Raw genomic sequence first — 15,243 nt, forward strand, 5'->3', positions numbered from 1 at the left:
ACTCCCACAGCTCCCAAATCTTCCTGGGAGACTTCAACCTCCATTGGAATGTTGTAAATGATGGGGTGGTCAATAGCCTCAAATCCTTCCTTCTTGACCTTCACCTAATTCAAATCTGTGACAGTCCCACGCATATCAAAGGAACTACCTTAGATCTCGTCATTGGTAAGCCCAACTTCCTCCTCCTCGATTCTATCCTCCCATGTGATTGGACCGATCACTATGGCATCACTTTCCATATCTTGGATTTTGTAAGAACAAGTAAAGCCCTGCCCATGAACCCTAAACAGTTGAAAAGATGCCTACGGAATATCAACCCGCATGATCTGTCTGCTCTCTGTGATAAGATCCTGTCCTCTCCACCGAATATGTCAGATGTCCACGAACTTACGGCCCATTATAACCACGCAATACTTAATGTCCTAGACTCTGTCACCCCACTACAGCTCAAAAGAATCCCCTCCAAACGCTCCAAACCATGGTTTACCGATAGTCTTAATTCAGAAAGGGAAACCTAAGACTTGCTGAAAGGTTGTGGCTGTCCAATCCATCCCTTGAGCATCTGCACCAACTAAGATCCCTGACAAGCTCCTATAATAAAGGCATCAGATGCTCAAAGGCCACCTTTTTCAGAACTCTGACCAAGCTAAAAACTGTCCCCAAAAATTATTTGAACTCAAGTCCCAAGCCAATAGTCATCCGAACTATGAATCACTGGGTCTAGGGACATTGCCCAATTGCGTAGAATTTGCAAATTTCTTCATAGATAAGACCAGTAAGATTGAAACAGGACTGCGATCGGCCTGTAAACTCCTGTCGATCAGCCAATATTCTTCGGACCTTCATAACTTTCCACCTAATCTCCAACATCCCCACCTTAGCAAAGCTCCTGGAGAAATGTGTGTTTGCCTAACTCTGCAACCACATCGACCATTTGCAACTCCTGGACCATTGCCAATCTGGTTTCCGCTCGGGCCTTAGCACAGTCGGCCCTAACACACATCGTTGATGACGCGTTAAGAAAGTTGGACCACTACGGGGGCAGGGGGAGGGGGAGATTGGTGCCCGCTACTAGGCTCACATTGGTGCTATGGCACAGAACAAACAGGATCCTAGGCTGGGAAAAGAGGCCCACCAGACAAACACCCCTGTGGGCACTGCACTTGGCTGCCAGACCTGAATTAATTGAAAGGGTTCAAGAGGTGGGATGACATTGGGATCTCGACGATAGGAGACGTGATTACGAAAGGGGAACTGAAGTCGTTCTCAGCCCTAAAGGCAGAATTTGGCCTGCTCCCCACGCAATACTTTAAATATGTGCAGCTCCGACATGCGTGGCAGGCAGAGGAGATCCCTGTGGATGCGCTTCCGGAGTATGTACCTCTGGGGGGCTGCCTATTGCAAGAACAAATACCTGAGAAAGCGGTGTCACTCACATGTAGGACTCTTATGATTAACATGCCAGATGACCTAGGGGCCCTTAGACGTAAATGGGAGAATGATGTGGGCGAAATGGACGAAGTAGATTGGGACACTGTACTCATGCATCCACGAGAAGTAGCAATTAAATCCAGGTTGAGGCTTATACAATTTAATGTCCTCCACAGGACCTATTTCGATAGGGAATGCTTGCATAAAATGGGAAAGATAGGAGATACGAACTGCCTAAGAGGCGGCCGAGAAGGGGGGGGACTTCTTCCACAAACTCTGGGCATGACCACAGATTCAGGTATACTGGGGGGAAATTTTGAGAGAATTGGGTGAGGTACTAGAAGCTCCCCTGCCAGCGGATCCAAAAATGGCTCTACTAGGTATGACCAACGATGTAGATCTTGCCCGCCCGCTGCTGATCTTTTTGGTCCTGGCCTTGGTGGTAGCGAAAAGAGATGTAGCAAAGTATTGGGGGACGGCTACGACACAAAAGTTAGAGGAATGGAGGAGCGGCCTAGACCTTTATATGGCTGCTGAAAGGGTTACGTACAAGGCGCGGGCTGCCCTAAAAAATTTGGGAGAGTTTGGGGTAAATGGAGGAAATATCGGGGCCTTGATGGGGGTCTGTGAGGAGGAATGCGGGAAGAAGGCCCGTATACAATTCAGGGGGAGCCGAGGGCATTCTGGTACGGTATGGCAGATCTGGACACAGACAATGTTAGGAAAATGGAGTGGGATGATCACTGCAATAATGTTTGTACTGGTGCGGCTGGGGGGGTGGAGGGTTGGAAGGCGGGATATGTTGACCTGTGATGACATGAATGTTTTGTTGCCATATGATAAAATGCAAATAAAAATATATAAAAAAAAAAAAGAATGTTGGACCACATGAGTCGCGCCTACTGATCCTTCTTGACCTTTCGTCAGCATTTGACACTGTCAAACATGATACCCTAATTGACCTCCTGGAACACAGGATGGAACACAGGATGGGGTTGTCAGGGCCTGTGCTTAATTGGTTCTCCTCATTCCTCCTGAATAGATCCCAACGCTTCAAGTTGAACCAATCCCTGTCCCATCCTGCACTGGTTTCGCTGGGGTTCCCCAAGGTCCAGCACTCTCTCCCACGCGCTCTAATCTGTTCATGGAGCCTCTAACAGAAATGCTCAAATCATCCAGCATTCACTATCACATTTATGCGGATGATACTCAACTATACCTGAAGATAGCCTCCCCTGAGGACATTCAGTCCCTTAACTCAGTCCTACTGGAAATGGAAAGCTGGCTGACCCGTAACCACCTGAAACTAAATGCTCTAAACACAGAGTTCGAGGCATGTGGGCTGCTGAATTCATATCTGTGCATAGATCGCTACCTATTGTTGGGTCCGGATGATTGCACATTGTTGTCCTGGAAGAGTCTTCGAAGCATCACGAGATAGGTGGCTCCTCCCCTGGACTACAGTGCGCATGGGCATCCCCTCCATCCTCAGATTGTTTTTTTCCGCCATTGGGTTCGGATGTACTTTCCTTTACTCGAAGTTCGGGATCGAAACTACACCTTCTAAAGGCCAAAAGGCCTTCGGTATCGTCGGTATTGTCTCGAATCGGTGCCAACAGCTTCTTTACAAACTTTATTCAACCTGGGACGTCGAATCGGGCCGCGGGCCTTCTCGGCGCCACGCGACCAGTCGTCGATGGAACGGAGCCCATTTAAAAGATGCCCTCTTTGTAACTCAAAATATCCACATATCGATAAACACCCCGTATGTAACAAGTTTTTATCTCCTGAACATAATGAATCAGACTGCCTAGCTTGTGCACAATTTCGTTCCAAAAAGACACTTCGGACTCGACGGGCCGCTAGGCTAACCATGCAGAAACAGGCGCCAGAGCCGAAAGATATCTTCGACGACGAAGAAGATCTTGACGAAGCCGAAGAATATGAACAACAAGCGGATCAAGATTCGGAGCATGACTCAGACTACTACATAGACGACAAAGAAGACATCGTCGAGGTAGGGGACGACTAACATGGGATCGGAGCCGTAGAGGACGACACCAGTGATGAAACGGGGCCAACCGCGAGTAGGGCGCCCCATACCTATACCTCCATGGCTCCACAGGCTCAGGTCGAGGGATCGCCACAAGGCCTTAGCCAAGATCTCGAAACACATTCTATAGCCCCGCAACACAGCTCGGCTAAGAATATTACAAAAGAGCCATCGGATCAACGTACTCCAAAATTGGTAATATCAGGACCTATTTCGATAGGGAATGCTTGCATTTGGTGTATCAACAGCTCCAAGAGTGTTCACAAAATGCCTAGCGACAGTGGATGCACATTTAAGAAGACAACCTATTCATGTCTATCCGTACCTGGACGACTGGCTAATACAAGCAAAGTCAGCCCAGCAGTGTGCCAGCCACATGTCAAAAACAATTCACCTACTGCACAGCCTAGGCTTTACGCTAAACTACCAAAAATCTCACCTTCAGCCATCCCATGTACAGCAGTACCTGGGAGCAACAATAAATACTCTGACAGCAAAGGCATACCCAAACGCTGCAAGAGTAAACAGTATGCAGCTACTAATCCAAACGTTCAAGCCCCAACACTCGCTCTCTGCCCGAGTGTTTATGCAACTGATAGGCATGATGGCTTCGTGCATCTTCATAGTCCCTCACGCCAGACTACACATGCGTCCGCTACAGGAGTGCTTAGCACGGCTGTGGAACCAGGCTCAAGGACAATTGAAAGACCTAGTGTTGGTGACCAGTCGTGCATACAACTCTCTGCATTGGTGGAATCCACAAAACCTTTGCAAGGGACGACTGTTCCAAGAGCCTGTACCACAAATAGTGTTGACGACAGACGCATCCCTAATAGAATGGGGAGCCCATGTCCTTCAGTACACAGTGCAGGGCAATACTATGACAAGGGTATAGGGCAATAAAATGACTGCACTACAACCACTATCTTCCGGTCTGGTTGTGGGTGCCAGAAACCTGAAGCCATATACCCCTAGGCTTCCAAAGACAGTGCAGGGCCTATGGACAGCACAACAAAAGAAATTGCACATCAACTTGCTAGAAATGATGGCAATTTTTCTGTCAATGAAAGCCTTCAAAGTACATTTATGCAACAAAGCTGTGTTGATCCGGACGGACAACATGACAGCAATGTACTACATACAGAAACAGGGAGGAACACACTCTCCACAGCTATCACATCTAGCACAAAGCATGTGGAAGTGGGCCATCCAAAGAAACATTTTTCTCATGGCGGAACACCTCCCAGGCAAAGACAACCAAGTAGCGGATCTGCTCAGCAGACACAGCCAACAGCTGCACGAGTGGGAGATTCATCCCACAGTGCTCCAACCATACTTCCAATAGTGGGGACAACCAGAGATAGACCTGTTCGCCACAAGAGAAAACGCAAAATGCCAGTACTTTGCCGCCAGGTTTCCACATCCGCAGTCGCAGGGCAATGCGATATGGATGAACTGGTCAGGCAAACTTGCGTACGCTTTTCCCCCAGCACCGTTAATACCGCTAGTGGCACGCAAACTACGCCAGCATTCACTAACACTAATCCTGGTTGCTCCAACATGGGCGAGGCAACCATGTACACAACGTTCCTAGAACTTTCCGTGGTGCCTCATCAAAGACTACGGCTAACACCCACTCTACTCACTCAGAGCCATGGAGACATACAGCACCCAGATCCGCAGCAACTGAACCTTGCAATCTGGCTCCTGAAGTCTTAGAGTTTGGGTACCTAAACTTACCTCCTGACTGTATGAACATTATCAAAGAGGCAAGAAAACCTACAACCAGAGCTTGTTACGCTGCAAAGTGGAAGCGTTTTGTCATTTACTGCAATAACAATGACACAAACCCATTAGATGCTTCAACGCAAAATATCATTTGCTATCTTTTGCACCTACATCGTTGCAATCTAGCTTATGCAGCCATTGCAGCTTATCTTCAGAACAGACCGCATCTTTCGCTATTCAGAGTACCTGCAATTAAGGCATTCATGGAGGGACTCAAAAGAATAATAATCCCCCCAAAACACCCACCTTCACCTGTCTGGAACCTAAACATCGTTTTAACCAGACTGATGGGGCCACCATTTGAACCATTGCATTCATGTGAATTACAATTTTTAACATGGAAGGTGGCATTTCTAGTGGCAATTACTTCACTTAGAAGAGTTAGCGAGCTACAAGCCCTAACTATTCAAGAGCCATTCATCCAAATTCATGCAAATAGGGTAGGTCTCAGAACAAACCCTAAATTCATGCCCAAGGTGGTATCCCATTTTCATATAAATCAGACAATAGAACTGCCAGTGTTCTTTCCAAATCCACAGTCAGTACCTGAAAGGGTTCTATACACACTAGATGTTAAAAGAGCACTTCTATACTACATTGATAGAACTAAGGATTTTCGAAAGACTAAACAGTTGTTTGTTGTCTTCTCACCACAACACAAAGGCAACCCCATTTCAAAGTGTGGGTTAGCCAGATGGATAGTTAAGTGCATCCAAATATGTTATCAAAAAGCAAAACGCACCTTAATAGTTCCCCCAAGAGCGCATTCTACACGCAAACTAGGGGCATCCATGGCTTTCCTAGGAAACATTCCTCTAGAGGAAATATGTAGAGCAGCCACATGGTCTACCATACATACTTTCACAAAACACTATTGTGTAGATGTACATTCCAAACAGCAAGCAGCTGTAGGACAGGCTGTTCTAAAAACTCTTTTTCAGACTGCTGCAGCTGGCACAGGTCGCCACCGCTAAGGGAGAGACTGCTATACATTCTATGCACAGATATGAATTCAGCAGCCCACATGCCTCGAACGGAATATGCTACTTACCAGTATGCATCTGTTCTTGGCATGTAGGGCTGCTGACATTCATATCGTCCACCCTCCTCCCCGGTGCCTGTCGCAGCTGTAGCATTCATTATTACTTTCTTACTTTCGTGCATGAACATCTCTTACTGTACCATACTCCATCTCTGCCACACTGGCGAAAAACAATCTGAGGATGCCCATGCGCACTGTAGTCCAGGGGAGGAGCCACCTATCTTGTGATACTTCGAAGACTCTTCCAGGACAACAATGTGCAATCATCCGGACCCAACACTAGGCGGCGATCTATGCACATGCACACTGTAGTCCTGGGGAGGAGCCACCTATCTCGTGATACTTCGAAGACTCTTCCAGGGCAATAATGTGCAATCATCCGGACCCAACACTAGGCGGCGATCTATGCACAGATATGAATGTCAGCAGCCCTACATGCCAAGAACAGATGCATACTGGTAAGTAGCATATTCCTTTCCTCCTTATCGCACCACGTAAGCAATCACCGGACATTGAACAATGGTTAAATCCGCTTTTGGCTCTTAACTGCAGACCTTACCTCGTTGACTCTGCATCCTCGCTTGGTATCATGCTAGACAAGAGTTTGAACATGCAAAAACACGTCCGTTCCCTCACCAAAGGAGTGAACTTCCAACTCAGCATCCTTAGGAAGCTCAAACCTTATCTCCCTGCTCATGACGTAAAGGTTGCAGTGCAAGCATTGGTGATCGCAAAGCTGAACTATGGCAGTGCTACGCTGTGTGGCCTGCCCGGAGTGATAACGGCTCCCCTTAGGGTGACCCTTAATGCGGCAACCAGGCTTGTTATGGGCACAAAAAAATTCAACCACATCTCTCCTGATCTGCTAGCTCTGAAATGGCTCCCCAATGAAGCTCGAATACAGCTGAAAATTGCACGCATGACTCGCAAAGCCATCCACCTCAAGACCCCGATATACCTCGCTCAGAAATTGGAGCTCTCATGTGGTTCAAGAGCCTCTAGAAGTGCCATCACTCTATTACTCAAACCACAAAAATTCAAGAACAAAAAGACTATAATCGATCATTTTCAGGTATGGCGCCAAGGATCTGGAACTCTCTTCCCCCCAAAGTCAGGGTGATCCCTTCCTCTGCCCTGTTCAAATTAGAAGTCAAAGAGCTCTTGATGAAAAAATATCTGCCTCAGAACTCCTTCCCCACTTGACTCTCGGACCATTTGACGCTGGTCTGTGCCCTAGATGCTATGTTCTTGAGACTGTTGGACATTCTAAATATGCGTACCTGTCGATTTGATGATTATTTGTGTGTTCCATGTACTCGTCCTTTTGCATAATCTGTAAAGCGCTCTGATACCCTCTATATATAAAACTTTCTAAATAAATAAATAAATGCCCCTGTCTCATAGAGTAATTCTTCACTGCTCGCTATTACTGCCCAGAGAGTCGCCTCCTGCCTCTACCATTGTTCTAATTTACAACTGCATGTATTTTTAGTTGCTACGTCTAGATTGAGCCATTTATTGGCTGTCTTTAGAGCCGATTCTGATATGTTTTGTGCTACACAGTGCCACACCATTGAATCTTATGGATAATTGGTGTGAAGTGAGTAGAATAGAACACCTGGGTTGCCTTAAGAGGTGGGGATAATGTTAGAGGTGATGAACACTTGCGACCTTATTTAGATCTCGCCGGATGGAATACTCTATCACAAACGTATGACGATCTCAACAGGATATAATGAGATCATACTAATGCGGATGGGATCTCCGTTACAATTGTGACAAAGCATTCCCTTCCACCAAGATCTAATTTAGGCCCTTAGTGACAGCTGCTCAACAAGTCTTTCTTTAATAGACTCTGGCCAGTAAATGGACGCAGACTGTAGTAAGTGGGTAAACAAATTGTGGCCAGTGACTGTCTAATACAGGCAATCTAAAAAGATGCATGGAGTCAAAGAACTTGTCGGTCCTGTTTTCCCAATATTTTGTCTCTGGTTCAGCAATTAATCCCATGTTCCAAAAGCACAAGAAGTGATAAAATGGAATTTCCATTGACCTTACCTCAGGTGTCTCTTTCCGGTGTCCTGTTTTTCTTCCAAGTAAGGTAAAATTGCATGTTTATTCTTTAAAATAGTGTCTTTTGGATTTGTAAATATAATCTCAGAGTATAACCAAGCAATGCAAAAATGGAATCAATAAGTTTGAGCAATATTTGATAATATATATTTCTTTTAACAGAATTCCATCCGGAATACACTGATTATTGCATCTTACATTCAACTTGCTAAATGTGAATTGTTTGTTTATGTAGGAGCTGGGTGCCCTCTCTCTCGATGGTTACTTTCACCTTTGGAAGGCTGAACACACGTTAACAAAGGTATTAAATTGTACCATAAACTATTTTTCTGTTTGTACGGTTGCGCTTTGTCCTTTCCTTGTCCAAGCACGTATATTTTTTGTATAGTTCTTTAGAACATGTTTTTTAGTATTTATCTTTGTACTGGTACGACCTGTCAGCCACACTAATAAAGGAGAATTCTGAAGGACAATCCCTTTTAAACTAGAATTGGATTTAAACTGGTCATTATGGAATTAGTAAGAACCCACCTTCTCCCTCTTACCGGCACCTGCAAAGGACACAGTCCCCAAACAGTGTTCACTCTTCTAAAAGCATTTGCTGCCATCTCTTAGATGTGCATGGCTGCCTTATTTCAATTTATTTATTTATGATTACGGCACTCCGTGGAGGACCACATAAACTGAGAACCCAACCACACAGTAAGGATTCTATTTTGATAATAAGATTAACTCACACAAATATTCCTTCCCAACAAGACATTAGCCCACACAAAGCAAGTATTAGCAGCTACTCCCTACATACCTAATGAGCCTTAGTACATGTTTAAAAAACACTTTAAAAAGTAAAAAATTCTATGGCAAAATATTTCATTTGGTGGCTCATAAAGAGAGTCAATTAGTGCTGAGGCTGAAAGAATAGATAGATGTAGACATTGGTCTCATCCATTTCCTTGATACAATAGTAATGCTGGGGAAATAAATAATACATGATTAACATCTTGGAGCCCATATTGCACAAATTACAAATCGGTGAGGAACCATACCATTTTGCCATTAAAAGATTTAAAGAGAGCATACCCTGCCTCAGTAATAGCCAAAACATTACACACCAAGTGGCAGGTTCCAAGAAATATATGTCTGTACTTTATTTATCATGCTGGAATCAATGACCGGATGGATACCCATCTTCAAAGTGCAAGCTTCCCTATCCCTTGTGAAACTTGTATCCCAAGTGGCCTGTTTCAGGGTGGCGCTTAATTGATTCGGCGATAAGGTAAAGAGCAGGGACTAATCTAATTGTAGCAAATCAATCGCAGTCCTAAAATTTCTGAAAATGAATGACTGTTCTTTTAGACATTCTAAAATTTCTGTCCGAAGTAAAAATCTTAGTGTGCCATAATAACTCTTTAGCAGACCTAGGACCCAACGCACTATCCCAGCAAGACCCTGTGCCCAGGTATGTCTCAATCTGTATTCTAACCTGAGGGCGGCCGCGGAACATGCCGAATTAACTGAGGCTAAACTTCTTAGAATTCGGCCTTCAGTTGCATTTAGAAATCCCCATTTCTCTACATCAATGAAATCCATACCATGCAGCACGGCTATCAGGGTTTTTTGCACAAACCACATCCAATAAAAGTGCAAAATGTCTTTTCCTGGTAGACCTTTAAAGGGAACCCAAACATTTGCCCTGAGTGGTGGCTTTAGCGATATTATTTTCTATGTGGGCTTCATCGCTTAAGTTGCTACGTACTATTTTTGCTTGACAGGTATATGAAACTACAAGTTCCAATTTGTGGCCACCTACAGACCATACAAAATATCTATACTTCAGCTTCTTTTTTCTGGGCATATACATAATTTTACTTTTTGATATATTAATCTTTACATGGTGAGCCTCAGCAAATTTATGGAGAACCTGCAGACTATTTAATCCCCTAGGCGTTAAATCCAAAATTATGTCATCTGGATAGAGTAGACACACAATCTGTTTTCCCCCAATTACCGGGGCAATTCCTCACTTTGGGCCAAATAATAAGGGAGATCTGAGATATATAAAGAGAAAAGCAGGGGAGCTAATAAACATCCTTGTTTTAAACCACTTGTGGTCGGGATAGCTTGTGAAAGACCTCTTTCCCCTCCCATTACAACTCTACACCGGGTATCCATATGGGTGGCACAAACTAACTCCAAAAGGGTGCCTGACATACCCAAATTTAAAAGCTTACTCCACAGCAAAGGGCGATCTACTTTGTCAAATGCTGTGGAGAAGTCAATAAAAGCTGTGTACACTCTTGCTCCTCTAATTTCAACATATTCTTCATTTATCACTTGGAGGGCAGTTAAATTATCAATTATTCCATGTTTCGTCCTAAACCCAGTTTACTCCAATGGTAAAATTTTAATGACATCATCCCAATCGCTAATTTGGGCCAAGAGACATTCAGCTAAGACTTTACCCACCACATCAAGAAGCGCAATCTGGCGATAATTGAGCAGTGGGTCTATTATACTTCCCTTAGAGGAGGGGAAGGGGAACCATTTTTTTTTCCAAAACAATACTTAAAAACCGGGCAAGAATTTTGATCCACAGTGTACTGTTTTGTTTTATGACAGTAATTGGTATTTCATCGGAGCCCATTGCCGCTGAGGTACGCATTCCCCTGAAAACCATATCTATCTCTTTTTTTAGAGGGCGTACCTCGTTCCTTTGGTACGAGGTGCTTCATTGCCGCCTCTTTTGCTCCATATAGATGCTGAATAAAGCTAACCCATTTAAGTTCTTCAATAGCCACAGGCAGTGATCGGGCTCTGGCTCCACAACCCTCCGCGACAAGAGACCAAAAGGTTTTTTAGAAGCTGCTTCTGTAAGTTTTTTCCAAATACTGTCTTCCCTCTCCTTTCTTAACCTGGCCTTTACCCGATTCCGCCTTCTTTTTAATAATAATATTCTATAATATCTTTCCGAGGAATAATTCAGATTCTGTTCCCCAACTAGAGTATTTATTTCATGATTTAACGGAAGGAGGAATCGGGGGACCACTTTAAGGTTTTCCTTTAGTTCACATATCTTGCAGTTTCCACTGCTTTTTGCATAAATGTGATAAAACTTGCTATTTCTTTTCCTCTCCAGCTGGGCAGTTTCTCTAAGGTAGTCTCTAGGATACTGTCAAGGCCTGATTAAAATTTATAAGGAGAGCTTACTGCTTACTTATTCTGTTTTATTTATTTTAACCCTGCTCAAGAGAATCCTGTGAGGGCATCTGCATCTTTATTTATCATGACTTAATAAAGCTCAATCCTAAACCCTGGATGGTTGACATGGCACTTAAAATAAAACATTGGAGATCGGAATAGCAATTAGCAAGTATAATTGCAAATGGGTATATTTTATTCAGTTGTTTTTTTGTTTTTTTAAAAACAAAATTGTTATTGTCATAGTTGCAGATGCAGCACAGGGCCCTGACTCCCAGGGGAGCTTGTCACAATCAACATCATTAGCATTTGACTTTTCCACTGTATAGACAAACACTACAAAGAAAACAAGAATCTCCCCCAACTTTACCCCCACCCACTACCCTCTCCCAACACCCCCACCCTCCAACTCTCCCCTCCCACCAACCCCTCCCCCCGCAGTCGCACAGCTTTCAATAGGACCAGGGTAAAATAGCTAGGAAAAGAAAACCACACCGAACATGTATTACACCATACATATAATTGTACACATGTAGTCCATGCGCCCCGTCCCCACCATACTCCAGACTCTTACACAGCCCCCCTCACCCATCCTGAGGGATATCATCCTGCTCCGCTGGAGGCTCCAACCACACCCCCCTATAATCTGCCCAGCGTTTCCAAATTTTAAAATTCTTCCGAGGGCAACCCCTAGCTATAAAGATCAGGCGCTCCAGGCCCATATAAAAATCTAGGCCCCTCTTCCAGACCGTCATCTTAGGGGCACGGGGATCTTTCCACCCTTTGGCTATGTCTCTCTTAGCAGTGGTAAGGCCTAGTAGCATCAAGTGTCTCTTGTATATGTTTCCCCCCACCCCATCCATGACATGCAATAAGGCAAACTGTGGCGTGTTCGGGAGCTCCCACCCCAACACCTCCGCTAAACAGGCTAAAACCCCTCTCCAGAAACGCGCTACGATCCCGCAACTCCATACAGTATGAAGGAGGCAATCGGGCCTGCCCGAAACAGACAAACTCTTGTATAATAGACCCTATGCAGGTATTTGAACTGGACCAAGCGGAGGTGCATCGCAATAGCAGCGCCCCTAGGTGAAGCCAGTGCCTCCCTCCAGTCCTCCTCCTCCAACTCCCCCACGTCTCCCTCCCAGTGTTCCTTGAGTTTCTGAAGTGTAGGAGAACTATGAATGACCAGTGTTTGGTATATGCGCGAAATTCTTTGGGTTATCAGTTCCCCCATAAATACTTTCGCCTCCAGGGGATTGAAGTCCGGCAACGTCTCCAGACCCACCAAACTGGGGGATAGGGCGTGGCGAAACTGAAGGTAGCGAAAAAATTGGGAGTTGGGCATATCAAATTCATCTCGGAGTTCTTGGAAAGATTTCAGTGTGGTGTCCTGCATCACATCCCCTAAGGTCGAGATACCCACCCTGTCCCACCCCGCAAAACCTTGTAGGGAGACAGGAGCTGGGAAGCGGGCATTGCGCCATAAAGGCGTCTCCGCTGTCGGGACATTCCACCACCCCACGCGGCGCAGAGCCTGCTTCCAGATGAGAAATACCGCCCAAGTAACTGTGGGCAGTGCACTACGCAGGGACGCAGAGTAAAGGATAGTATGAAGCGTATTGGAGCCCATCAAGAAGCGCTCCATGGCATAAGCCGGATCCGCACGGTCACCGTACCACCATTCATTCAATACCAATAAATGCGAGGCCTGATTGTACGAGAGAACGTCCGACGTGGCCAGTCGGCCACAGTAAGTGGAGAGGAAACACTTGCGCAGCGCCACCTGAACCGCACCCCCCTCCCATAAGAACAGTCCCAAGTGAGAATTGACCTGACGAAACCAGCTCGGAGGAATCGGAAAGGGGTGGTTTTGGAGTTGATAAAGCAGGCGCGGGAGCACCACCATCTTAAAGATGGCCAATCTGCCATAAATGGTAAGTGGCATACGCACCCAGGTCTTAATGTCTGCTCGTACCCGATTCCATACTGGCACCAAGTTCCGTTCCCAAGACACAGCCGGGGCATCCGACAGGAAGACCCCCAAATATTGGAGCCCTCCAACTGCTACCTGAAGCGAATAGGGCCAACTACCGACTACCGACGTCTGCTCGCTCAGGACCCACAGGGTAGATTTGCGGGGATTCATATACAAGCCTGAGTTCTCACCAAAGATCTGTAGAATTTCTAGAAGGTGCGGCCCTGATCTTTGGAGGTCTGTAAGGAAGAAGAGGACGTCATCCGCGTAGAGCACTATCCTGTCGGACGGACCCCCACCCAGTCAAATCCACTCAACTGAGCGTCCATCCGCACCCATGCAGCGAGGGGCTCCATGGCCAGGGCAAACAGGTAGGGCGACAACCGACACGTGGAATGTGGAGGACACTGCTCCCGCCACCCGAACCGAAGCTGTCAGGTTGATATACAAGAGACGTACATAAGAGAGGAAGCGAGGGCCCAAGTTAAGCCGCGTGAGCAATGAAAACAGGTATATCCAACTAAGGGAATCAAATGCTCCGTCAATATCGGCCAGGAGAAGCCCCGCCTGCTGCCCCGTGACCCTAATCGCCTCCATCGCCACGTGGGCCTGTCTAATGTTGTGTCTGGTCGCCCTTTGCGGCATAAAGCCAGCCTGATCGGGATGCACCAGGTCCAATATATATGGAAGGAGCCTATTGGCCAGAGCCTTGGCCAGCACTTTGGCCTCCACATTGAGAAGCGAGATGGGGCGATAGGAGGAGTGCTGCTCTTGGGGCCGTCCCGGCTTATGGAATACCACCACCTCTGCGTGCCTCCAGTCTGGGGGAAGCCTACCCCGATCCCTAGCCTCCTCCAAAGCCGCCCGATAGTAAGGAGCCAGTTGGGTATTATATTTCTTTAAAAATTCACTGGGGAAACCATTTGGACCAGGGGCCTTCCCCGAGTTCAGCTCTCCCAGTGCAGTGCCCAGTTCCTCAGCTGACAGGGGAAGATCTAACTTGTCGCGCACGTCATCCATCACCGCCTTGGGAGGCAGATCCGCCAGGAACTTATCAATCTGAGCAGGCAGGAGACACTTCCGCTGGGCATAGAGCTCCGCATCATACCGCGCGAAGCTGTCTGCCAGACTACCCGGGTCCGTCAATGGTTCCCCTGTATCATCCAGTAGCCCTGGTAACTGCTGCGCATGAAAGACCCCTTGACAGAGCCTATGCAACATTTTGCTGGACTTATCTCCCCACTGACAGATTCTACTACGTGTGGCAAGCCACATCTGACGAGCCTCGTCCATAAGTAACGCAGCATAAGACTGTTGCGCCAGCAGGAGTTGACTCACATCACAAGCCTCACCCGTCTGTCTACTACTGCACTCCAAGGCCCCCACCTCAGCCTCCGCACGCACCAATGCCTCTCGTTTGCGCTTCCGCGCCTCCACACACCAGGAGATATCTACTCCCCTTAGTGTAGGTTTCAGGGCTTCCCATAGCGTAGTGGCCCCCTCAACAGAGCCCAGGTTGGATGTAAAGTAGGCGGACAGCGCCTCCCGCATATGTCGCCTATAGTCCTCCTGCTGAAGATGCCACACCGACATGCGCCACCGAAACTGCTGTCTCGCCCAGCTGCAGCTCCACTGACACCGGGGAATGATCAAGAGCCCCCAGGGATGGATCGTCGCAGA

The 15,243-nt window shown here is 46.5% G+C and overlaps 1 protein-coding gene across 1 annotated transcript in view; it reads left to right on the forward strand.

Moving 5' to 3' along the window:
- The window catches only part of DCAF12 (DDB1 and CUL4 associated factor 12), a 306,661-nt gene that overhangs the window by 186,946 nt on the left and 104,472 nt on the right, over window positions 1-15,243 (forward strand). Inside the window, exon 6 of the mRNA XM_078674716.1 lies at window positions 8,623-8,688. Coding sequence (XP_078530842.1) covers window positions 8,623-8,688 — 66 coding nt within the window. The remainder of the gene's footprint in view (window positions 1-8,622; window positions 8,689-15,243) is intronic.

Source organism: Lissotriton helveticus, chromosome 2_1, assembly GCF_964261635.1.
Source record: "Lissotriton helveticus chromosome 2_1, aLisHel1.1, whole genome shotgun sequence".
Classification (NCBI taxonomy): domain Eukaryota; kingdom Metazoa; phylum Chordata; class Amphibia; order Caudata; family Salamandridae; genus Lissotriton; species Lissotriton helveticus.